This window comes from Lepisma saccharinum, chromosome 10 (assembly GCF_977018435.1).
Source record: "Lepisma saccharinum chromosome 10, izLepSacc3.1, whole genome shotgun sequence".
Taxonomy (NCBI): domain Eukaryota; kingdom Metazoa; phylum Arthropoda; class Insecta; order Zygentoma; family Lepismatidae; genus Lepisma; species Lepisma saccharinum.
This window is the reverse complement of record NC_139238.1, coordinates 20,080,788-20,108,009: the sequence shown is the minus strand read 5'-3', so window position 1 is coordinate 20,108,009 and position 27,222 is coordinate 20,080,788. Positions and strand designations below refer to the sequence as shown.

The following is a 27,222-nucleotide window of genomic DNA, read 5'->3' as shown; positions in this document are numbered from 1 at the left end:
GTATTTACTCATGTATAATGCGCACTTTTTTCCAAAATTTTTGCCCCCAAAAACTGTGGTGCGTATTATGCACGGAATAATTCAGACAGCCAACATAAAACCGTACTGGGTCATTCCATGATTTTCGGACACTTGCATTGATTTTTCATGTTTACGGAACCCTATCATATTATATATCGTTGTAAAGCTTGAATCCTGCAGTTTCTGAATATGGAAACAGTATTCCATACAAGATAACGACACTAATGTGAAATGCGGTTGAAATGAGTTCATCAAAAAATGAAGAAACGTTCTGATTTTTTATGGTACTTTGGATGAAAGAAAACATAAGGAAAAAGATAAAAAAAAATTAAAATGTATTACTGGCCAAATATCATCACATACATGGAGCGGTAAATTCCTTAATGGAATAAATTTTGTGCTGCTAACTGCTATTTGGAAGGTTCTGAATGTGCTTCGTATAAATGTTATGTAAGTCACGGAAAGAAAAAGTATATATTTTCAAAAAGAAGGAATGAGCAATTGAATAGGTATGACATCATTCACTCTTGATCAGCATAGCAACAGCTTTACGATCTACAACTAAGAAAGCCATTTCTTGAAACTGAATTGTACTGCTCATTATATACGAGATATAATTTTTTGTCACTTTTACCCATCCAAAACCAGAGTGCGCATTATACACGCACGCGCACTACACACGTGTAAATACGGTATTTGGCATTTAACAACGGCCCTAACATGTATTCCATATCTGTTAGAAAAGATGTGTTAAGAGTTGAAATAATTATGGCATGATTTTTTTAAAGGATAATTTTACAGTGAATTTCAAGCCCTGTAATTGTTTCTATTTTTTTAATGCAAGTTATTCATTAGACTATGGGAAAAATTAATTTTAGATACTTAAATTAGCATTTATATACTGTATTAGTTTTATTTTGGGACGCCTGGAACTTTTTTGATATTACTGAGATTGAAAAAAAAATATCAAGGTATCTAGTCATGATTTCTGCAGCGCACAGACACACATGCACAATAATTATTCATCACACAATATACATTTAATACTAACCATTTAGCAGAGCTCCAAGTGTGTGGGGCAAAGGTGTTTGTGGTGGTGGAGGAGTGGGGGTGGGGCTTGGCACGCTTCCAGGCCCGGGCAGGTTATCCAATGTAACTCCTGGAACCACTTGCCCATTTAAAACTACCTGGCCTGCAATAAATAATAGAAATTAATTTCCAGATATTTTTCATTCTTGAGGGGTTTCAGTCCAACTTTTATTTTTTTCTTTGGGGGGGGGGGAGGAAGATCAGCAACATTTTAATTTATTCAATCTTGACCACTTCAGTGTGCAAGTTCTGAAATAAAGATCAACACAGATATGGAATGGGGTTTTGACCAGTGGTCCTTGGCAAATAATGTTACCAATAATAACCTGTGGCTTGCTCCAATAAAGGGGACTTGCTTATAAAACTCCTCTGCTAAAGGGATATGCAATAGAAATTTGACAAATATCAAGAGTAAGGTGTCAATATTAATGGTTAAGAGTAATATAGGGTGCAGCAATGAATTGTGCAATTTTGAAACACTGGATATAGCGAGTTGTTGCACCTTAGGTTACACATGAATACAGCCATTTTGCAGAGCTTGCTTTACCATTTAGTTATGATGAAGTCGTATGACGGGGCACAGCATGCATTTGCTGTAAAAGCATATTACAAATACAATGGAGATATTCCTTGGTCTGCCACCAGATATGTCTGCATGTGATTATTTTCTTAGGTAAAGTTCTCCTACCAAACCTCACACACACTCAATGAACTTAAAGTTCAGATCCGGGAATAGGTGGCTCAAATTCCTACCTTACTGACAGTGTAACAGCGAACGAAATGGAGGTCATCGTAGTAAAGTTATTTTCAAAATAATCACAGTGTAAGGACTGTATTTGCTTTTGGTTATTTCTTCTTCAGTCAATAAATTAGTTCATTTTGTTTTGTTTTGTTTGTATTATGCATTATTTTGTCTAAATTGTGGAGTATTTAGAATCATCCAATTCATTGCCGCACCCTTTATTTGTAGGTGGGGATGATGCTGCATTCCTTTCTTATGGTTACAAAATTTTTTAACTCTTGAAGGAGGGAATGCCTCAAAAAGTTACTACAATTCAACCATTCACTGAAATATTTCAAGTAACACAACGGATGGTGTAATGAGTACAAGATGGATTTTACTACATATTTTCCTTTCATAAAAAATCATGTACTTTAAATTTCTTTCAATATATTCGATCAGTTTATAAAAGCTTTGTAATGCACATAATATACAGGCAAGGAGTTTTTTATACAGTATGCCCACTCATCTTGAAAAAATAAATTTCCCAACTTTTCCAGGCAATTATAAAATACATTTCCAGATCATTCTGTGGTGTTTTAACATGCAAATAAATAAGTTTTGTGTTAAACTAAACTTGCCATTCAAGAGAATAAAGTTTACTAAGGTTCAAAATGAATAAACAATATTGAACTCAAGCACTTTTATGTAGAACAATTTCCTTCAAGAAAAAATAGAATTTATTTTCATTCCCAAATCCTCATCTCTTTCAGAAATAAATAAGATATTACCAGACTTTTTCAGATTTATGAATGTACATTTTCAAAATTTGTGAACATTTCCAGCTTTTTTCTGGCATTTCCAGGTGAGTGGGGACCCTTTATACAAAAGAATTATGTTCACTTTTTGCCATGTGCTTTTCTTCATTAGTCCAGGCCCGTAAATTGTAACACAGTAAATAAAAAATAAATCTGGTTCGTCGGCTATGCATTAAAATTGTCAACATAAATAAACACGAATGTAAAGCTTTAACAATAATAATAATAATAATAATAACCTTTTCACCTTCATGACCCCTTCCCAACTCATTTAATCCTGAAAATGGCAGTCTTAACACATTAGCAAGACAGAGGACAAAAGACCCATATTCAGACGACACAATACACACAGAGTGAGCAAGTAAAAGTTTAAAAGCTCGAAAAGAAACAAGCATATGCATATTATCCATGAGGAAGCACTGTTAGTAGAAAAAAGTAAACTTTTTGTTACTACCCTTCATAAGCATATCATAACAGGAACTTATTTTGCAAATACTTGAAAGAATCTGCACAAGTAGCAAATTCCAAGAGACAAGAGCCAGCATACAAAGATTAATTGTGCTGCAAAGCAACAGGAGTGGACTCTTGGTCTCGAAAGTGAAAGCAAAGAATACAGTTTCAATGAGACTCGTGCCGACCATACCAATGAAAAGTTGCCAAAGTGCTGTTCTGTCCCAAAGTTAATTTTTCTACCTTGACTTTCTATAAATTGGCCGATAGGATTAGACCATGGATAGATGAAGTCTGACACACGCTAAGAATAATCTCCTTGAATTCAACCAGAAAATACAGCCCCACATCTCTACTACATAACTTTCCTAAAATTAGGCAGGGTTGCGAGAGATAAATTGCATTCATTCAATGTGGATGTGTTCGGTAGCCATTTATTCTTAAGTAAAATGAATCAACACCGATGAATTTATGCACAAAAACACCCATTTATTACCATAATAATAATACCTAATACAACCACCAACAGACAAGTTTAGGTGCTAGGTTGGCTATGATTTACCAGGGTTTTGGGAGGACTTTCTCCTCTTCTCGATACTTTCTCGTTTCTGTCTCAAATCGAACTCTTTCACTCTCGTCTTCTCCTTCCCTCCTAAAACTTCAACCATTCATCTCTCTAAGTTAACATCCTTACCACATCTTGCCCTCACACCACGCTATACATTCCAACCTGCGTTGACACTTACACTTCCTCATTTTTCAAACCACACCACAAATTCTTAGTCCATGAGAATATGTAAAAAAAAAAGTCTGCGGGAAATATGGATAAATTTGTTTTACAGCCGAGAAGAATCCACTAAAGGGAGTATCTGGTGGATGTACAAGTTGAACTGTGTAGGTTTACACAAAAACATGTGAATTATGTACAATAGTTAGTTGGTGGATAAATAAATTTCACATTTAAAAACAGCTCTATTTGCACAACAAGAATTTATCCAACTGTGTTACCAAGTGAAACTTGGTCTCCACACACAGGTATATTGCAACTTCTTGTGGCTTGTGAACACGAGCAGGTAGCGTCAGCTGTAGCAGCTTGGATATATAAAACAACACAAAGCCTGGCCTGACCTGCCTAACCTACTAATGTAGGCATCTAACAGAAGAAATAGGTTGGGCAGGTCAGGTTTAGTGCTCTTAGCATATAGCTCCAAGATGCTATAGATGTCCCTAGCAACTTGTCTTGTGTACACCCTTGGACATGGAAACACTAATACCATCTCCCTGCAATTGAGTGAACCAATGGAACTAGCGACATGAAATTGCTTATGAAACATAACAAATGTACTGTAACTTTTGAAAAGTTGTGTGAAAATTACAACTCAATCGTAGAGTTCCAGAAAAGCCTGTTGCAGAAATTCTGGGGAGGCCAGAGGGTAGCATGGTAGGTCAGTAGTAGGACATTAGCACAGAATACCAAGTATAAACCCCGGTTGAACTTTTCAGCAAGTTATAGTACAGCCTCTGTGTGACATAAGCTATTTCCCCACACACACACACTTATTTGTGGAAAATCTAAAACTCAATACAAAAATAGGACATTTTGTGTACATTATTGTGAAAAGAATCCCCGATTAGATTTAGAAATTTTCAATTATTGAACAAAATAAAAATGTCCATTCCAAGGACAAATCCAAATTCACATGAAAAATGAAATAAAATCTTGCCACAACTTATCAAAAAATAAAAAAATGCACCACTGTAATTTTCTACAGCATGAAGAATAAAAAGTATTCCATTTTTAAAGAGCTACTAAACATTTTTTTTTAAATGAATAAAAATAAAATGTGCACAGCAAGAAAAATCAAAACAAAAATATTGATTCCATGTTCAAGTATCAAAAATAAACTCCGCAGAAGTTTTGTTTTCTCACAAATGGCCTCCTCATTACCTTTTTGTTTTGCAGGCATCCAACCCACCCCTTTCAGAATGCAAAGTTGTGAAAAAAAAAAGATATTGCTATACTCACATTCTCCTGTATGGGTTGTAATGTGGGAAGTATATGTAATAGAAAAGAAGGATAATCAAGCTAGAAATATAATCCAACAAGTTCTTTATATGTTCTTGTCGTGTTGGGGGCTGGGGGGAGGATCATAAGTCAAAGTCCAAATCTTCATTCGAGTTTGTGACTTGTGAAGAATATTCAGGGTAAACTACAATGAACTCAAATATGTTTGAGGCAATAAAAATGCATTTACCAATACTGGTGCTCCAACTTTTAATTGTTTGAGGAATTTGTAAATGTTAATACAATGCAAACAATTTTATGTTCCTGGATTTGATAAAAATATCTTACCCAGATTATGCATTTTCCAGTAGTATAATCTCTTTAACCACAACCCCTGATCAATGTATAATTGAGGTTAAACTGGAACTTTATCATATCAAGTTACAAAAATTTAACTTTAATAGCATTTCACAGGAGATATTACAAAAATAATAAAAATTGTGCATTTTATCTATTTTTCAGGATATCGAAACCTTGTAAAAGTGTTACGTAAATTTTATGAACCGGGTGAGAACCTGGACTTCAGAAAAGAAGCCAACAGCATCAGTGATGAAATACAAATGCATACTTTCCAATATTAATACTACCAGTATAAGCCAATAGAGATAAATGCAGTTATCGGCTCAAGCTGATTCAAGACAACTTGCTTGCTTCTTGTAATATTGGGACATTTAAATTTAGCAGAGGGAAGTTTTATCGTAATATAAAGGGTTGGATATTTATCAATATGAAAAGCTGGCACGAATATGCCAAACTAACGAAAACCGCATCTACTCCGTCTTTCCTCGACAAGCCCTGAAGATTACTCCGTGAAGGAGTCGAAAGCTTGGAAGAACTCCGAAGTGTTTTTTATCGTGGTGTTTGTGTGTTATTTTAGTGTTTTAACAAATATGTTGCCGGCACATGATGTAAGAAATTTTCTACAGTCATACAGAAAGGAAGATCGTAGTGCACATAAACCTTATTCTTTGATGCATTTTGTATTTGAGCAACACACTCATACATTCATGACAAGTTTTCTACATACTAAATATTGGAAATCCATTATATTTTATAAAAATGTCATTGGAGTCTTTCATCTCTTGATACAACCGCAATAGTTAATGTAGACTAATTTCTCAACATGTGATATCTGATACAACGGTAGATTCGCTCTACATCAAATTTAAAATTAATGTGATGCCACGAGACTGCATTTCTGTTACTTCCAGTACAATTTGGTATTGTGATATATATTTTTTTTCAATTCATTTATATTTATGGGATGTTATAAAAAGCTAATGGTGGAAGTGATGGAAGTGGCTCTGAAAAAAAAAAGGGACACTCAACATGTAAATTTACGTTCAAAGGGTTCAGGCTTGGATTGATCAGGACACTTCTGATCATAGTTTAAAACTGTAGGTAAAAAAAACAAAAAACAGTAGACTTAAAAACAAACTTTCCTGGCAAATTATCCGATTTGTCAAAGCTGCTGTTCAGTGGACACGAGTATGGCAAAACAGATCAATGAAGCACAGAGTACTTGAAGAAAATATGCTGATAAAGTATCAAAACTGTGCTTATATTTTCTTTTAACTACTCTTCTTTAGCTATGAATTTCCAATGTAAAATTTTAGACAAACAGGAGTCTCATTAAAAAAAGAATGAGAAGTGTGTTACAATATAACTTTTTTTTGGTTCATATTGAGTTTAAGTATACCCTTTTTTTTTTAAAAAAAATTATAAAAATTTAGTAGTGGAAACCTGAATGTGCATTATTCTGCCTTATACATTCATGCTTCAGCAACCCATTGAAGCAAATTGTAAAATTTGCCTGGATTTTTAAAGTTCATCCACCTGGGTTGACCTAAAAATATAAAATTGAGGTTCTACAGAACCACTTCATGACTACAGAACATGATTATTCATGTTCATGTTAATTCCAGTGTTAGTTAAGTGTGGAGATCGTAGTAGCCCTGCTAGAGGACTTGAGACAGTCAGAGCCAAGGTCACCGACAAGCAAGGGATCATTGTCAAGGAGATAATTCCTTTATTAATCTCTAGCGGACAGATGGAATATATATATATCTCCCAGCACTACGTGGCAGCAATTAACGTGCAATTTCTTGAAAACTACACACAATATTTCAGTTCTGTCTCTTTTGTTCGTTAGTATACGTGTAAAGGTACGACAAACTCTAATTTCAAAACAATATGTTCATTGTATTATGACAGTAAAAAAATTCTTATGTCACGTGCTGGCAACATATTTGTTAAAAACACTAAAAAGCACACAAACAACAAGATAAAAAAACACTTTAGGAATTCTTCCAAGCTTTCGATTCCATCTTGGAATCATCATCAGGGGTGGTCGAGGGATGATGGAAGGGATGAGGTTGAAGTTACGATGGTGCTACTCGCTTGGTCTGGATAAAACCCCACCCTTCTAGGAAGCAGATGACCAGATGAAAGGCATGGGTAAGTGAAAGCTGAACCCAAAAGTGACCATGAAGGCATTTAACTGCTTAGCTAACACTGTGGGAAATAAACCATTCATTGCCAATTCTTGCTTGAAGCTTGTAGTGGTAAGATAGGTGGATGTTTTTAAACCACCTGCACACTAATGCCGGTCAGGTAGTTCCGGAGTTCTTGGAAAAGAGCTTTGTTTTATCTACGTTCAAGATGGAAGGGGATTCAGAAATTTCTTCTTGTCCTCTTTCCTTCTATGTCAGTCTTTTGTGCGACTGCTGTATCAGCCAATGAGGGTTATTTGTTTTACTGTTGAGATTAGATTGGTAACATATGGCTTTGAATGATAGTATTGAGAAAGATCTAGTTTTTGTTTCAAGTGCACTTTATGCACATAGGCTAATCGGGACTGGACCTACATCTTAAAGTCGGACCTGAACCATTATGTGCCTCCACTGAGTATCGAACCTGGGATCTATTGATTACAAGGCGACGGCATTACCACTACACCATCTGGGAGACCACTCTAAAGATTTATGTACACCACTACTTACAAAAATGTACATATAATATTTATCAGGAACTTTACTTTTCATCAAATCGACATACCGCAATTTTTTTGTTATTCAATAAATATTTAATTTAAAAAAAAGAAAAAGAAAAAAAAAAGAGAGAGTAGAGCCAGCTGAACTTCAACTGCGTCCCTTCCGTCGCCCTTCGACCTGGCCTGATGATGATTCCAAGATGGAATCGAAAGCTTGGAAGAACTCCTAAAGTGTTTTTTATTGTGCTTTTTAATTTTTAACAAATATATTCAATGTTACTATTGAAATTCCAGAATTTTTTCCCGTAAGTTAGCAACACTGCTGCTCTTATATATGGTTACTTTTTTTTCGCACAAGAAGTATCAACCTGTTCTCAATGAAACTTTGCATATTTGTAGAAATGTCCCCCAATTAAAATACTACATTTTTCATTCACTTTGGTCTATTGTGAGGGCCAAATTTTTTTTGAAAAATTAAATTTTCTTCTTCCTTAAATACTCATTATTGGGAGGTACAACATATGAATTTAACCTCCACTAAAAGCCCTTTCTTTAAGAAAATAAAACTGATTTAATCTCTCTACGACAATTAGTTCTCGAGCTAAGATTTTTTTGTACTTCGCAGAAAGTACCCTGGCCACATACCCACAGTTGAGAACAACTTTTTTCATGTTTGTTGCAAACGTTCACACATATACTAATTTTGTACAAAATTTTAAGCACTATCTTTCAACATCAGAACATAATTTATGTACCATTCGAGGCATGATAGTGTTTGAGGGTCAAATACATGGCTCAATTGTTTACTACGAGTGCTGCTAAACTGAGAAATATCAAGAAACTCACCCTGATTGTTTAGCGAGACACTACCCAATTTGGCCAAGGCCTGCAAATTGTTGATTGCATTGATGTGGCTTGTCGAAGCAGGATCTCCAGAAAAAAGCTCCACCAAGCTGAAAGTCGAAGTGGGGCTGGGGTTCGAAGAGGATGGGGTAGGAGGAACTGGCGTGGAAGAGTTAACTGCAACGGGACCTGCCACTGGAACTTGAGCTTGTGCAGCCCGTTCACGTTCCTCCTTCTCAGCTAGGGTCGCCAGTTGCTGGAGATTATACTCCTGGATGCTGGTCAGCTGAAGGACAGCGTTTGGGGATAGAGAAGATACTGGGGTGGGGGGAGGAGGTCCATCTGGTGTGAGAACTCCTGGCGGTAAGACGAAAGCCTCACCTTCAAAGGAGGACTGCATGGAGGTTGGTAGGGATGCAGGACTCGGTGTTGGCGGGGGTGCATGATCAGAGAGCGTAGGAGGAGGACTGGTCTCCTTGGGAGTTGAAGTTGCATCTGCTTTGAATGATCCAAATGAGACCTGGAAAACAAAAAGGAACAATATAAAAAACACAATAAACAATGGTAATATTTGGGAATGGGCAATACAACTTTGAACTGATACCAATGCGAATACTCTTACTGATTCACGGAGATACTGATAATGACACTTGAAAGTCGTAACTTTTCACAAAAGTGGTTCAAAATAATGAATAATATTAATGGGTGGCCAATTATAATCATCATGTACTATTCTGAATCACCTCCGGTCCAAGAAGCTGATGTCCAGGCAACGCATGCCAGCCTGTTGATCATATGTTCTTGGATTCAAATCCTGATAAGTGTCTCTCCATACATTGTTGCAGAAAAATGAATGATAAGGCACAACTTTATAGATTTTTGACTCAAAATATTATAATAAGTGTTATGTAATCACAAAAGACAGTTTTTCTACAATATTGGTGGAAAAAATAAATGGAAACTTTGAATTTTGCATAATATACAGACATGGCATTTTTGTAGACCACGTGAAAGTGTCCAAGAGCCAAGGTGGTCTAGTTGGAAGGGTGTCTGTCTGTCTGACTGCTACACGGGAGACCTAGGTTCGATTCCCAGGATGGGTGCTTTAAGGTTGGAATTTTTCCAGCTTGTCCCCGCATAAAGTAGGTCCAGGGCTCACCCAGCCTCAAATCAATGGATTCCTTGGGGCAGCCCTGGGGGATAAAGGTGGCCAGAGGGTGGTGCTGATCACATCACCTCCAAAATACCTGAGATTGAGAATGTGAGAGGTCCTATTCCCACAACCCCTAAATGTGCCTTCATGGCACAGTGCTACATGCACTGGGAACTTTACTTTTTTTTTCACATGAAAGTGTCCTGTGGCATTTTGTGCAGAGCCCGCAAAAGACCAAAATGCTGGGAAAGTATCAGCAGGCAATACCACTAGTACTACTACCGATACATCAGCATTGGTATCGTCTCTGCCCTAGTAGTGTGTTCAGTTATCGAGAATAAAATAAATTATTAGGGGTGAGCTGATACTGTTGTATTGGTATCGGATGATAGCAGTTGTTCAGTCATGGACACTTCTAGGTTGAAACAATATAATTACCTTACAATAGAATCGTTACAAGCCAGAAGTGTCCATGACTGTACCAGTATCAGAGTGGATTGGTTCGAAGTCACTGATACCAGCACACATTATCCTGGAGTCTACAATAATGCCACTTTCTTGGATATACAGTTAGTTATATGTAGGGCTCGGAAATTGATGACCTCAAAATATGACCTATAGATAGGGACGTGAAGTTTTCCCTGAATTTCGATGTTATTTTTTACTGCAATTCGGTGTTATTTATCGTGGTTTATGGCAAAATTTGGTGTTATTAATATAAAATTTGTGATATTTTTACATGCATTTTTACTGTTCCTTTTATGCTTAAGGTTTTCACATTGTTTTAGTTCTGGAAAATTGAGACAAATTTTAGTTTTAATGACAGAAATAATACATTTATGACTTCTTTACTTTCGTGGGAAATGGACAAATTGCTTCCATTTGGAAAACTATTTCAACTCATCAACCACTAAATATGAATTTTTTATTAAATGATAACACCCAAATCTTGGAACACAATCAAACACATCACATTTCCCTAACAATGTCAAAGAAAATCTCTCTCCGACCTCAAAATACAGTTTTGTGTACACACACGCCATTGTCCCCCCCCCCCCCCCCTCCGAAACAAAACAGGTGCCTCTCCCTGAAAATTTTCCCGTTCCTACGAAATTTCCCTTCTGGGAAGATCCCCCTGAGTGAATTCTATTTCAGGACCAGGTTAATCACTGTCAGTCATATCTAAGCGAAACTGCAATAAATGAAGCGCGACAATCACTTCTGAATTGAACTATCACCAGCTAGACTACAAATAACAGATTAGCGCTTCAGGTAGGCCTAGTTCTTTTTTTAATAAAAGAAGTGTTATCCCCAGTTTATATTGCACATTTTGAGGTGTTTTTCGTGTTCAAGTGCAAAATTCGGTGTTATACTGAAAAATGGCATAATTCACGTTATTTCACGATTCCGAAAAACCGAAAACTTGCCTCCTTAACCTACCCAAAAACCTTATTTTACTTTCCTCAACTTTTCGGTGTTATCGTTAAAACAAACGTCCCTACCTATAGATGACCTGAATGACCTAAAAATTAATGACCTTAAAAAGCCTACAAGAGAGTACTTAAATGATTAGATAAAACCTGTTTGGTGGTTTAAACTGCTGAAGCAAAGGGGAAAAAAGCAATTAAGTGCTAACTTAGTTTTATTTATTTTAACTTGACGATTACGTAAAATACACCGCTAGGTTTCTCTGTACAAGTCATTCACCTTTTTCACAGTGTGCCTTCCACGATACAGTAGTCGGCCAGCATCTACAAATACAGTTGAGTTTAGTGTACATTAGATTAATTTTTATTATATTGTGACTAATTTTACTTCAAAACCACAGATTAGAGAGATAATAGTGGCCAACAAGGGAACCTTAAAGTACGCTTCATGCACAGTTTAAATTTGCTGGAGGAAAAACAAATTTACTACAATTAATTATTTAATCTATTACCAAACATTTAAGTTGTTATGCTTTTCCATTGACCATATTTTCGATTAATGAAAAACGTGCTAAAAATGACTATATCAGAAAATTTAAATGTGTAAGTTACGCTAGGAAATGCATTCAAAATTCATGAGACAACAGGGGAGAAGGATAATACACATCAAAAATGAAGAAAAATGCAACAAAAAAACTGCAAAAAAATACTGAAAAATGACCTAAAAGCCAAAAAGGCTGAAAAATGAAAAAAAACGTTTTTTGGTTGTAACTGAAGGGAAAAGGTCAATATCAGGTTTAGCATTGTTTTCAAGGCTTAGAAAAAAAATATTACTTTTCATAAATTTCCGAGCCCTAGGTATATGTAACAAGTGAACAGAGGAGATTTCAGACTATTAAGATAACACTCCATAAAGAGACTAATTTGCTGACCAAGGCAGATTTATTAAGATAAAAACACTTAACATGTAACGTTTCAACCCTGTATCAGGATCTTCCTCAGACGAAGAACTAAACTAAAATCATACACCATAAAGAGGTAAATACATTATTTATTCTGTAGTCAAATGGTAAAATTTCCCAATTTCCTCCAAGATAAAGTGACATTCATGTTTGGGGGACATTACTCTAAATGTTAATGTGTTACTGACGTCACCACTGCTCAAACATAATTTCCAACGTTTTAATGTGCTTCACATAAATCTTTTTTTAAAAGTCACAATCACATGAAACCATGATAAGCAAATAATTCTGAGAACAATTTAATTTCAAAGGAAAATCCATAAAGAAAGGGATCTTACCTTGACTGCATCTTCAAATTTTTCAATGTCCGTTTCAAATTCCAAGCTAACATTCACATCCGGCTTTGGTGTGTTATTTATCAAATATAGCAATTGAGCACCCACAAATCTCTTGAGAGAGAGAATTTCGACTGTATTCCCATGTTCTAACAGTCGTGAAGTAAACTTGCATGCATCTTCTATCTTCTCCATAGTTTTCTCCACACTGGAAAATAATAAGAAGTGGTTTTATTGTTTGCATCCAAATAATTCCACAGCACATTCCATACTGGTTCTTTAACCTTTTTCAGAACAAGTTATTTATCAAAAACTACAGATGATATTTCAGTCTTGTCTTTTTGTTCATTTATAAGCATATGAAGGTATGACATACTGGAATGACAAAACAATATAATTATTCATGATGGATGCAGTAAACGCAGTTTATATGTTACTTACGAGAAATTTCGTTCTTTGGCGTTGCACAATTGGATAGTTATTTCTAGGGCTCAGATAATTATGCATTTTGTACATTGCATATGCAAATGCATATTTAAGGATTTTTAAATAAAAATGCAAATTTCATATGCAGGTGCATATTTTTGTACCCACAACAAACACCAAGCATATGCTGTATTTATTTTTCTTCTCGCTTCGCTTCTCTTTATCTTTTCTGTCTTTCTTCTTTCAACAACTTCAAACAAGCATCAAAATTATAAAAAGGCCCTCGCCCAGGTTGAAGATCCTGTGTATGTACAGAAATTGGATGCAGTATTGAAAAAGAACAGTGGGTATGCAACAATGGTGAAAGTTGCAAAATTCTGCATACAAATGGACGTGTGGATGATCTGGAACTTGATGTGTGTGACTTTGTTGCCCTAAAATACAGTCCACTTGTATCTTGAGAAGTGGAACGTGTGTTTTCAGAATATAAGACTATTCTAGCTGAAAACAGGAGAGTTTCAAGTTCGAAAATTTGAGACATCATGTTGTTAGCAAATGCAATCATGATCTTTATTTAATGTTTTATTTAATGCAGAACCATATTAATAGCGAATGAGCATTCAGAATAATGCATGTTCATTGCCTGGCATGTAATCTTTCATAGTTTGTAATATACAGAATTTATAAATTACAACGGGGTTTTAAAGTGCATATTTACACTTTTTTAGTACATATTTTGCATTTTTTGGTGCATAACTATCCGAGCCCTAGTAATTTCCAATTAATTTCGAAGGCTCACTGCCTTCATTCACAAAGGGTATGGCATCTGGAGTGGAGATGGTAGCGTGTTGTTTCTTTGTTATTTAGAACTAATCAGTAGGAGCATGCATATTTCGTTTTTGACGAAAAAACGAAATTTGAAAAAACACATTGTAGTGTTAATTTTTCATGTTTTTGAAAAGGTGTGAGATGCATTTTGTGGTAATGTTTTGTCACGAAATAATGCGAAATGAGTTGCAAAAAGCGAAATTAACTCTTAAATACAAAATTTACCATTTATATACCGATGTGACACTTTCTGAAGTCTGAAGTATCCTGTGAGTTATGCAATTCCCGGAAAATGGATTAATTCTGCTGTTAATATTGGAGAAGCAAAAATTGACTCCTTTACACAGAAATAGACTTAATACTCTTATAACTACATAAATGTGCTATTAGAAGTGAAATGTTAATTCTGTGGAATAAGTGTAGTTTTTAAATCAAATTTAAGATTATATTCACAATTTTAAAACCAAAATGTCTTTTAATATACCACTTTTCATCAAATTTTTCACCACTATAACACCGATATTTCATTTTATTTACCGCTTTTGAACCCGAAATTGACTCCGTTTTTGTACTGAAATTTTGCTTTTTTATTTACCAAAAATATGTGCCTTTACTAATCAGGTTAGAACTAACCTAGCTAGTTAGGTTAGATGGTAGTGCGTAGCTTCTTCGTTAGTTAGAACTAACCTAACTAGTTAGTTAAGGTAATCACGTCCTCCACGAAGCTGTTGCACATTATTTTATATTAATTTCGGTAGCCACTGCCACCATTCTCGTTGGAATTCGTTGTGTTGTTGCTTGGCGCGTTTCTGTTGTTTTTTTCCTAAATCACCACTAGGTGTGCTGCTGTCGCCTTTATGTCTGCGTATATGTTGTCTGTTGTTCACCGGTGTTAATTGCTGCAGTAACGGAAGCCAGGCGTGGTGCGCCTGACCACTATCTATGTTCAGTTCATGGTTGAAGTGCATGATGGTTGCGGTAAACGTGGTTTAAAATTACTTACGTGAAATTTAGATTTAATAGGATTTAACCATTAAATTGTGCAATGCGGAACTGCGAAACTTTTTAAATTTCACGTAAGTAATGATGGCGTGTGTTTCTTTGATTTTTGTGTCTATGAGAGTGTGCACTTTGTATTTGACATGTACTTTCTCAATTTTATGGTTGTGGAATTTGATATGCTTGGCAAGTACGGTGATGGGTTGGGCAGTTTTTGCACTTGATAGGTGCTGCTGAATTCTCTCACTGATGGATCTGCCGATGTAATGAGCCTTGCACTCACATTCAGCATCATAAATGCCTGGATTGTTGAGGGTGGAGAGGAAGTACCGTTTATGTTTGTTTAGTTGGTCAGCTATTAGTTATTATTTATTTATTTATTTACCACAGAATTCCAAATACAGCTTTGGCCATTTTACATTGGAATGTAATAACAATGGAAGTAACAATAAATAACAATAACATAAACTAAAATACATAATTTTTCCCTTCATACTTCACGTTTGTGCATACATACATATGAGATAAAGTGGAATGTGACTGGTTATCAAAAATATCAACTTGGTTTGGTAGTGTGTTGTATTGGCCGGGTAGTCTGTGGAAGTGAGAACGTTGTATTAGGCTTAATCTGGGTTTCTGATATGTGAAAAGCTGAGTACTCCTTGTGGTGCGGGACGGTACTCGAAAGTGAATTTCTTGAAGAAGGCGATCACTTCTTATGTTCCCATTGGTCATTTTATGGAGAAAAATATGGTTTGCAAGTATGTGTCTATCATGAGGGGTAAGCATATTTAACATTTTCAGAAGGATGGACTTTTGTAAATGTTTTGTGGATGGAATTCGGTGGCAAACAATGGCCAGGAAGAAATTTAGAACAGAATTTAGTCTATCTAATTTTGAGGGGCATGCCATAGACCAGATCGGAGAACAGTATTCAAGTTTAGGTGAAACGAAAAGATTTATAAAAAGTGCCGAGAGCAGACATGTTGTTTATTTCAGTAAAACGATAGAGGAGACCTAGCATGCACATGGAACCCTTAGTGACTGCAGTTAACTAGTTAGGTTAGTCCCAATTATGAATAACTAGTTAGGTTAGAACTAACAAAGAAGTGAAACACTACAATCTCCTCTCCAAATGCCATACCCTTTATGAATGAAGGCAATGAAGCTTTGGGATTAACTATCCAATTGTGCAATGCGGAAAAATGAAATTTCTCGTAAGTAATAAATTACTATCATCAACCAACGCATTTCTTTCCCCCAAGAAAAATTATGTAGCGTTATTTAAACCGTAACATATGAATAGGATGTTACTTTTCAACAATGTTTTCTCTTTTTTGTTGATTCTTTATTTCAAAATTGGTGGATAAGGATTACATCCTAGAAGAGTATGAATTTTGTATTTATCACTCTGCTCTCCCTTTTCTCACACACTTACCTATGGAAAGTATCCATTATTTTTAATTCACGTTCTGAATGCAATTTTTCCAGGTCATCTAGCACCTTATCCCTGCACTTCTCTAACACAGCCTTATAACTCTGAAAGACAAACAAAAAAGTTCAGTATAATATACTTGTCTTAAATACTGAACCATTACAATGCTTGTAAACTAAGAACAAAATAATATATTCTTAAAGATAAAAAAAAGTTTTAGCCTAAATTACGTGTTAACTATAAAATATTATGTATGGAACATTCCAATGGTCGTAAGTGGTCAAGTGATCTAATTGATTGATTGATTTTGTTCATTTTACTATGCTTTTCTGCCACTTTTCGCTAATTGCTAAGATGAGGATGAGTGGTGAAATTGATGACGGGACACTCACAAAGAACAACCATGCCAGGCCGGGATTGGAACGGGGCCCTCTGGCATCATACCACACTGTACTAAAACACCCTGCCACAGAGGATGGCAAGTGGTCAATTGCTCCCACCAACATGCATCGTTTAAATTTTGCCTGTGGCAGCATTTGGGTGTTGAAAGAAATTTCCAAGAATTTTAGATTCCTAACTACATTGGTTGGTGAGAGGCTCCTTATCCAAAGGGAGGTCAGTCACGTTGAGCTCAACAAAGACAAATATGCCCTTTTCAAGTGCTGATAAAACTGAGACTTAGTTACAGGGCTGGTAGTCCTATAAAACCTATTCTAACAAAGAAAACATTAACATTCTGAACCAATCGGGAATCTTTGCTCAATCATTTCTCTTGTAGATTATAGTTCTTACAAGCACATTTTGATCAATCACACTAAGAATAAATGATGAAGCGAGCATGTATTCTCCCGAAACTTTACATCATAATTTAATGGTTAAGAAAATCTAGAAAAAAGGCATTACAGGTTTAAATTTTTAACATACATTCTACTTACACTGATCCGCTGTCAGTAATGATTGCACACAAATTACTCAATTGCGTATTGTTTTAATATTTAAAATTGAAGAATGCTCACCTGAAACGTTTCGTGAATCAGATCTTTTGCATTGTCATGTTGAAGCTGAAGTTCACTTAATGCGTTTTCCAAATGTGTCGAGGCTTCTTCGCAGAAGGCAACTTTTGATTTGCTCTCACTCATCAAACTGTGCAATTCCTCTCTTTGGCGAGCTTCTGCATCACCAATTCGCTCGTATTGATGGTCAGGGGATTTGTGATCTGCAGCCATGCAGTCATTGCAGATTGGCACCTACGATAACACCAAAACCAAAATTCCATCACACAAGAAGTCGGAAAACAAAAAAATGTATTCAAAGACAAATTTCACATGTTTAAGCAGAACTTTATGCACAAGGCACGTCCAGAAAGTAGTAGTTAAATCTATCTCTTGTCTCCTACACCCTTGTGCAAATTAATTGAAATAAAGCACAAATTTAGTAGTTTATTGTACAAAACTCACATATACATGTACAAAACTCACCTACACGTACATTAGTAATGGATATGACCTCCTCTATTTTTAAACAGCATTTGAACACGGTTTGGCATGGAGTCTACTAGTTTCGAACAGTCACTGTTGATTTTTGGACCCCTGTACCACACTTGAATGAGTTCCTAAATGAGCTTCTCTATAGTCGTGCAGTCCACAGCACGGAGGCGACTTTTGCATATAGCCCACAAATTCTCAATGGGATTTACATCTGTAGAATTCCCTGGCCAATCAAGTACCTGTATTTGCTCCTCTGTCATGAATTTCTTCACCACTTTCGATGTGTAACAGGGGGCGAGGTCCTGCTGCAATATCCCAGTACCGTCAGGATACCTTGTTTTCAGCTTTCGTAGAACCTCAATATATTGTTGCGAGCGCATCGTTCCATCTACTGGATGCAGGCTTCCGACACCATAATAACTGAAACATCCCCAAAATATCTTATCTTGTGGGTGCTTGACAGACTGATCGATGTAGCAATCACGAAGCTTCTCTCCTTGTGACCTTCGAACATGCTGACTTCGCTGACCCTGTACAAAGAAAAGGCTTTCGTCGGTGAATAGGACTTTTTGACACTGGTCTTTCGTCCATTCCTTATACTTTTTTGCCATTTTATACCGATTTTGTTTCATTGTTGTCATTAAAAGCTGTTTCTTGACAGGTCTTCTGGCTTTTCGTCCGACCGGAATAAGGCGCCTGCGAACTGTAGAGGAACTAATTTTGATTCCTTTCTCCTGCAAATCCGTTTTCAATGCTTCACTCGTTTTGCAGGATCCTTTTTGCTTTGTCGAAGCAAGTAAGCATCATCTCTAGGAGTTGTTTTCTTCTTACGTCCACACTTTCCTTTACGTTTAGGAGAAACCGATCCGGTTTCCTCCTGCAACTTGATGACACGACTGACAGTTGCCAAACTCACACCAACCACTGACGCGATCTCTCTATACGTTTTAGCTGCATGTTCGTGCAAAGTTACGATCTTCATGCGTTTCCTAGGTGTCACATCCATCTCGACCTGCAGTCGAATCACATCTGGTGATGTTTCTAAAATCTGATGCAATACTGCAGTTGCTTATGTCATGATTGCATCAGTCAATGATCACTACAGCGATCAGACAGGATTCTCAAATCTGATGCAATACAGTAACCTGACGTAATGATTGCATCAGCCAACAAAATAAATGATCTAAATAACTTTTCGTGTTTGTTTTGAGTACACGATTACGAGTAATGTAGAAAACATGCTTTGTTTCAAATAATTTGCACAAGGGTGTATACATAGAGGGTGCAATTTGTGATTCAATCACCACAAAACTATTTGGTCATACATTTTGATTAATTTAAACTCGCATGCAGTATCAGTATCTATTTACCCTATAGTATGTGTCATTATAATTGGACGTTAACTGTTCAAAATCTATTTTTGATTTAAAATGGAACAAAAATCAACATCATTCAAAGTTAAATTCTGAAATCCAACTATGTAAGAAAATTACATATATGTGTTGAATAGACTAGATGAATGACACCGATCCTGCAGGTTCCATGTTTATTGAGGACACTGTGATGCTTCACCTGATCCATATTGTTGCAATTTTTTATGCATTTATTGAAAAGAAAAGCAGGTATGGAAGTGTTGCAACTTCTAAATGATTTCTATCGTCAGTTAACATTAGATTTATAGCACAGTATATTCACCTAAAATATCGGTTAAGTCCCTCTGGGATTTTGAAGTTTGGCAGCACAGTAGCAAACCTACATACAAGAGATGAAAACATGCCAACATGTAGGTGTAGGGAAATGTATCCCAGGTCTCTTTCTCAGTACATCCATCTATCTCTCTTTAATGTTTTGTGTCTTTCCTGTGGAGGTCCCTTTACAACTTTCTTTACACTTTTAATCTTTCTCAAGAGTTCCCTTTTAATTTCGAGTGAAGGACTTTAAGGATATTTTCCCCATGCACAATGAAGAATGCAATTACCATATTTGCTGGCATATACGACGCACCCCATTTTTCATACATTTGAGGAAAAAGATTTATCACTGAAGTTATAATTAATTTACAATATTTCAAATAGAAATTAATATGTAGGTAGGTCTACTTTCAACAAATAACTCACCTAATCTAACTAGGAAAGAATACATTTTAATGTTCTTGTCACATGTTATCTTATCATGTTTTATATTGATAGTTTTAGAGAACATGGGGGAAGGAACGATTTTAGAAGTGTTTTTAAAATTTGTACCATTTCCTTTTCCCTGACGAATGACACGATTTGACGAGGCTACGGTATATTTCGCATAGCCGAGAGAAGAACCTGAAGAAGGAAACAGTTGTTTCCGAAACGTCGTTGTACAAAATAGATACTCATTTCACGTAAGTAACATAGTTTTGTAATTTTAATTTATTGAAAATACGAACTAATATTTAAATACAAGTTCAGAGGAACTCTCAGTGGTGCAAAATTGGAGGCAAATGGCTTACACATTGTATAGTGGAACCACAAGCAAAAAAACCTGCCCAGACCTGCGACTCCTGTGCACCGTACTCACGCAGGGAGGGGGAGAGTGGAGCATGCTTCCTTATGGCCAGAGCTGAAGGGAAGAAGGGAAAGCTGCACGGGGACTTTTTGTCCAAGGTTTCTTTCCTTGTGGTCGCTCTATACCAGATTGTTCCAAAATAAAGCTACATAAATCAGTACACAAAATCAAACTAGCATCAACATTACTCAAAATAAATACAAAAACATGCACATATCTACTGATTTATCGGCATTTAAGAAGATACTAAAAATGCAATCATACGATCCTGCTAATATACGTACTTCACTTTGAAGTTACAGTTGGAAGACTGTAATAAATATACTTTAAAGATAGGTTGGTAATTTACTTTACGTGGTTGTTACAGGGATCACAATAACTGGGTTGAAGAAGTACTGGGTATGTTATAAGAAGTGCAGGACTTGCGTGGCAACAGGGAATATTGAGGATTGTATGTGGGTTAGATGGATAAATTTCATTCAAGTATGGGGATGTTAACTTTCTAGGGTGATCACATTTCACCATGGGAAGGGGAGCCTGCTGAAAATGAAACCGAGAGCATCTATTAAATGTGTCTTACCTGACATGTATAACAATAATATTTCATATTCTCATTGGGATGAATTACACATAAAATTGGCTTGTGAATGGGTATAGCTTCACCAGACTTCTTCAACTCTTCAAAAGCAACCACATGATGGTTTTCAAAACAGCGCATGAACTGTAGCAAGAAGAGATAATGAAAAATCAGCCTTAAGACAGAAATTATAGAAAAGTTTAGCCCACACAATAAAAGTAATGTTTCAATATTACTGTTGTTCTAATACTCGACACTATAAAATCAAGCCTATGAATAAATACAACAGCAAAATTGTGAATCGCTAGTGTTAGTTTTTCAGCTACACTACATACCACATTACCACCTTCGGTGCAGGTTACGAATATAGCATCTACTTCTATACTACATTATATAAAAAGATTAGGGAAGGGACAGATTAATCTGGACTTCTAGAAAAAAATACTACACTTGTCCGAGCTATCTCTGGAGCAACGCCGGGCATAGTGGCAGAAGTGGGGAAATCGAGTGGGCAATACGAAGCATTACATGCTTCTGCGAAGGCTGATAACTGCAGTCGCTTTCCTCCCCTCATGCAATCCCATTCCCTTTCAACTGTTCATTGATGGAGCTGTCTCATGTCACTTCTTGCACAAGACACTTGATTTCTTTCGTTTGTTCCAGAGTTAGCTGGGACAGAATATAGTAGGGATGGGACGATATGAAATTTTGGCCGATACCGATACAGTACCTATATAAAATTTACCGATACCGATAACCGATATTCTACCGATCCGATATAAAATTAGAAATGGTCCTTGAAGACCCTGAAATTTTCATTGATCACCGTAATGTGTGTTTCGAGCTGATTGCAATGCAAAAGAAGTTGAATATTTAGACATTTACTTTTTCAGAAAGTAGGGCATGGAGATTATCCATAAAAATTACAACAAAATGGCAGAATTTTGCACTAAATTATAAGATATTTATCGATATATTGGATCGGTAAAATAATCGGTAATTTTACCGATAAACCGATATGCCTATATCGGCCGATACCGATAGAGTACCGATTAATCGGTCCCATCCCTAGAATATAGTCAATGTAGGCATATTGGTGCATAAGCAAATTGCAGGTAATTTTACTAGGGGTGAGCCGTTACCAATTTGCATTGATACTTATACATGGACATTGTTAACAATTCAAAGTAGTTCTGAATATTTATCCCTTTTTAATATGAGTTTTCCATACGAACTACACAAAAACAATATTAAGTAGTCTTGCTTTCAAATACAATATTCACAATTTCGGATCGGAATAATTTAATCACAAAATTAATTCTCTTTACAGAGTTGTTGCAAAAATAACGGGAATTATGCATTTTTCATAATTTCCAGGACATTAAGGTTTCATGAAAATGTTGTGCAGAATTGTTACAGGCTGCAAGACAGCCACACTCTAGAAAAGTGTCAACAGGTATCAGAAATTCCATTACACTGAGGAAGTGCATTTTGAAAACAAACTGGGTTCTCATTTCAAAAAATTATCCGGCATCTAACATCACCATAAGCAGTCATAAAACATGTTCTTGTTGAACAGAAAATTAATATATTTATGAAGACTGGATAAAGTTTTCATTATTGCACTATGTTTTCATTTTATACTTTAAAAATAAATGTAATATAACAACATGGTTTTGAATAGAATCACAGGAAGAAAATGGGAAAACATAAACTGTAAATATAAAACATTAAACTCCCAAACTGTAATATTTAAAGTTTTCAGCATTTAAAGATAGCCAATTCTCAAGAAACACTTTCAAAACTGGGTCACTTTCTAAGTACAATAACAGATATTACTAGGTTCGGAAAAGTTATGTAAAAAGGCCTTACGTTTAAATGAACACAAACATTCTCCTCTCACGAAGGTATCAAGTATACTGCAAAATGCAACAAGTAAAAAAGTTCACCAAAAAACAAACACTACTGACCATTACAAATTACAGACCAAGATGAAAAGGTAAAGGTAAAAGGACTACTTTCACCCTGAATTATTATTATTTTAGCTCCTGTGTTGCTTTAAGCCAAACACATACCGAAACATTATCATTGATTTTCTCCAAATGGCTTCATTTTCTTTTATAACCTTGTTCAAATAATTTCACATCAGCCATTTTAATAACATACGCTTGAAATGTTACACAGAGCCGAATTTTACACTAAATTTCACACTATTTATGGACACTGAAATTATCTGCAATTTTTGCAAATCTTAAAACTAATAATGGAACAATCCTGATGATATTGTGTGTAATGTTAGTCTTGTAGATTATCATTTTCTTTAGGACTGAGTTCAAATTATTCACGTGAGTCCAGTTATCTCACAGGGCTTACAAAACACTGCAACTCACTTTCAGTTTTAATATCAAGGAAATTACATACAAGACACAATTTACATGCATTACATACAATAGAGGTGTGCATATTTAGTTTCTGATAGAAACATGAAATGTCAAATGCCAGACTGTAATGATCATTTTTCATGTCTTTGCAAAATGTGAGGTGCATTTCCTAACATATTTTGTTACAAAATGAACTGCAAAATGTAAAGTACACTTTTAAACATGAAATGTAGAGTTTATTTACTGAAGTGACACTTCCTGAAGTCTAAATTATGCTGGGAGTTATGCAAATCATGGAAAATTGACTAATTCCGCTGTAAACAATTTGAGAAGCAAAAATGTACTCCTTTATACAGAAATAAACTTAATACTCTGACATATACACAAATGTGCCTTTACAAGGGAAAATATTATTTTTGTAATTAGTATAGTTTTTAAATCAAATTTCAGGTTACATTCACCATTTTAACACCGAAATACCATTTTATATACAGCTTTTGATCCCAAAATGTGCCCAGTATTGGTACCAAAATCTTGATCTTATATTCACCATAAATATGTGGTTCTAATTATATGCCAATAGTGTGTTCCAAAATTGGATGTCAATGAAAAGACAGCTATTCTAACATTCTGAATACCTTGCATGAGAACCTACAAATAACTTAAGTAAAACTTTAATGAATTAATATTTTGTTACAAAGTCTCAGTATAGAATTCAGCCTTAATTTATCCATTCTAACTTTGGAAAGCAAATTGTTCCTTTCGACCCAAATCTGGCACACTACAATATTTTTCTTCAGTACCTTTCTCTTAATCTTACTTATAAATTTCCAAAGAAAGTCTTCCAGAATATCAGTGTAGCTTTACATAAACAAATAGGATGCCCCACATTGAAAACAATTATATCAACTTCTAGCATCTTACCTTATGAACACTACACATGATTCTTACCTGGTGAGCAGTGTTGCAATTAGGGCACAAGAAATTTGCACAGTCTGAGCATCTCGCCACTGCCTTTTCCTTGGTTTTGCAACTTGTGCAAAGGACTGCCATCGTTTCGATAGCAGACATGTCCAGAATGTTACTCAGTACATAATCACATGGCAGAGAGGCAGCCCCTTTGGTTCCAATCTGTTTAATGAGAAATGTAATAAGGGGTAAGACATTTAACATCAAACTCACAAAAACTTAAATATAGTGGAACTTGCCTTTAAGTTTACGACCCCGACTTTTAATTTGTTTTTGAGACATCAGAGCATCACAGGATCACTCTCGACGTCAGTTGAACAATATGGCCACTAGCCAGGCAGAAAATGCTTTCTGTGTGCTTGAATTAGCACCAAGCATGTAAGTATTTCAGCCATTTTATAAAAACTCTTGTTTCTGTAAAACTGTTACTGTTATTTCCTTTAGGCTCACAGTTATGGTCCCAACATAGAAAAATGTTACAAAATGTTCATACATTTTACATTTTCCCCCATTTTAAGTTTACTCCAACTTGGTCCCTTGAAAACCCATAAATCTAGTTTCCACTGTAATATATATTAGGGATGGGCCGATATGAAAATTTGGCCGATACCGATAAAATACCGATATAAAATTTAATGATACCGATAACCGATATTCTACCGATCCGATATAAAATTAGAAATAGTTCTTGAAGAACCTGAAAGGTTCACTGACCTCTTTAATAAATATGTTTCAAGGTGACTGCAGTGCAAGAGAAATTGCATATTTAGACATTTACTTTTTTAGAAAGTAGAGCATGGATATTATCCATAAAAATTACAACAAAATCGAAGAATTTTGCACTAAATTATCAGAAAATAATCGATATATCGGATCGGTAAAATAATCGGTAATTTTACCGATAAACCGATACACCGATATGCCTATATCGGCCGATACCGATAGAGTACCGATTAATCGGTCCCATCCCTAATATATATATTTTTTAAAAACAAAGTTGATCAAACAACATATACAAGGTAAATAAAGGACAGTGTCAACAATGAACGATTGTTAGATTTTGCAAGCATACAGATAAAAATTCCTGTTATTCATTGACTCATGTTGAAACGAGCAAAATGTTAAGAAAAGTTGTTTTCTATGAACTGAAAAAGTTTGTCACTTATGTAGAGAACACCCTGTATATATACAAGATAAATAATATCTTAGCTCATCTTGCTTGGATTGGATGAACAACTAACTTTCCATATGCATAGTCAATCTCTAATTTTGAAGTATTTCACACTTTGCAATTTCAAATTTGTTTACATAAATATTCAAACACACCCACAGAGTGGTTAGCACAGCATGCAATGATGCCAGGAGTCGCAGGTTTGATCCTGGCCTGGGCATTCTTTGTGTGTTCCTTTATCAATTTCATCACATCATCAATCATCCTCATCTTCGCAATTAGCCAAAAGTGGCACAAAATCGAAGCAAAAAAAATCAAATCAACAAATCCTTTGTATATTTTTTAAAGATGCAACAATAGTAATACCTAAGAAACAGCTAAGCAATAATTGACAAAAATCTAACAAGTTACAGACAAGATGAAATATCTGACTATTATTAACAATTATCCACACCCTGTGAGATAGATGCACTGAAAATAATGAAGCTCTCACATAACAGATTCAATAACACAAAATGAACCCGAGAGTAAATTACTGCAAACTTACCTTTGTTTCTTGTTCACAATCTGGACATGTTATTATGCTGCCACGTTTCCCTGTATCTCCAGCTTCATCGATCAGCAGCTTATCAAGACAGGCTTCACAATACACATGGAGACACGACAGGACACGTGGACTGCTGTACTTGTTGCTGAAAGTATCCAAAGTATTTCACAATGTAAAAACCAAAACACATGGCAGCAATACTAGCATTAGGACTACATCAGTGTTCACTGGCAAATATATAAGCAGGGGTAGATAAAACTAAAACTAATTCAGAAGCTAGCATTTTTAAAAAATCTTATTTATTTTGCAAATATGATCCAAGAAAGCCATGAATCCAACTCCGATAAAGTTACACGTTTTTTTTAATGTGATCTTAAAACATTAAATTCATTAACTAATACAAGACTGGATTAAAATAAAGTTTATTATTGTGCTGCAGTGGCCTTCGTAAAGAAGGATCGACTGGTAACAGCATGACTCTACCATATTGTTGCAGATTTTAAAATTCAGCTAACAATGACGACAAAAATTATAATGACATTCTGATTTAATGATGCATTCGGTGCAGAAAACAACAATAAAAACACTCACTGTACTCATTGTTTAAAAAGAAGGTAATGGAAATTTCCACAAGCGAACTCGAAATATTGAAAAAAGTGAAAATTTTTAGGCAGCATGTATTTGTCAAAGATGTTTAATGTGTCCACATAGGAATGTTTCACATCTGTAATGAACTAAACATTTTTGAACCAAGTGCTCAAACATTAGATGCGGTTATTATGTAATTTATTTAATGAACATTGAATTTAGTCAAACCACTTCAAATTCAATTATTGTAGGACTACAGAGGATTTATGTTCAAATGTATGTTTCTTTTATTGAAAAGTGATATTTTAAAAATAACTGCTTTCTTAAGTACTTTGACAAAAATTGAAGTAAATGAAACCAAATTATGTTGCATATTTTGGCAATATGTGGAATAATCATG

General features: G+C 35.4%; 1 protein-coding gene across 4 annotated transcripts in view; it reads right to left on the bottom strand.

The window, feature by feature from the left end:
• Positions 1-27,222, bottom strand: part of mei-P26 (E3 ubiquitin-protein ligase meiotic P26) — a 94,580-nt gene that overhangs the window by 23,472 nt on the left and 43,886 nt on the right. For 2 of the 4 annotated variants that reach the window (XM_083129621.1, XM_083129622.1), the window contains exons 3-10: positions 26,235-26,379; positions 24,499-24,678; positions 21,170-21,310; positions 17,581-17,811; positions 16,568-16,668; positions 12,880-13,084; positions 9,003-9,519; positions 1,073-1,213 (exon numbers count right to left, since the gene is read on the bottom strand). In XM_083129621.1, the coding sequence (XP_082985747.1) occupies positions 1,073-1,213; positions 9,003-9,519; positions 12,880-13,084; positions 16,568-16,668; positions 17,581-17,811; positions 21,170-21,310; positions 24,499-24,678; positions 26,235-26,379 (1,661 nt within the window). The remainder of the gene's footprint in view (positions 1-1,072; positions 1,214-9,002; positions 9,520-12,879; positions 13,085-16,567; positions 16,669-17,580; positions 17,812-21,169; positions 21,311-24,498; positions 24,679-26,234; positions 26,380-27,222) is intronic. The other 2 variants (XM_083129623.1, XM_083129624.1) reach the window with 2 other exon arrangements.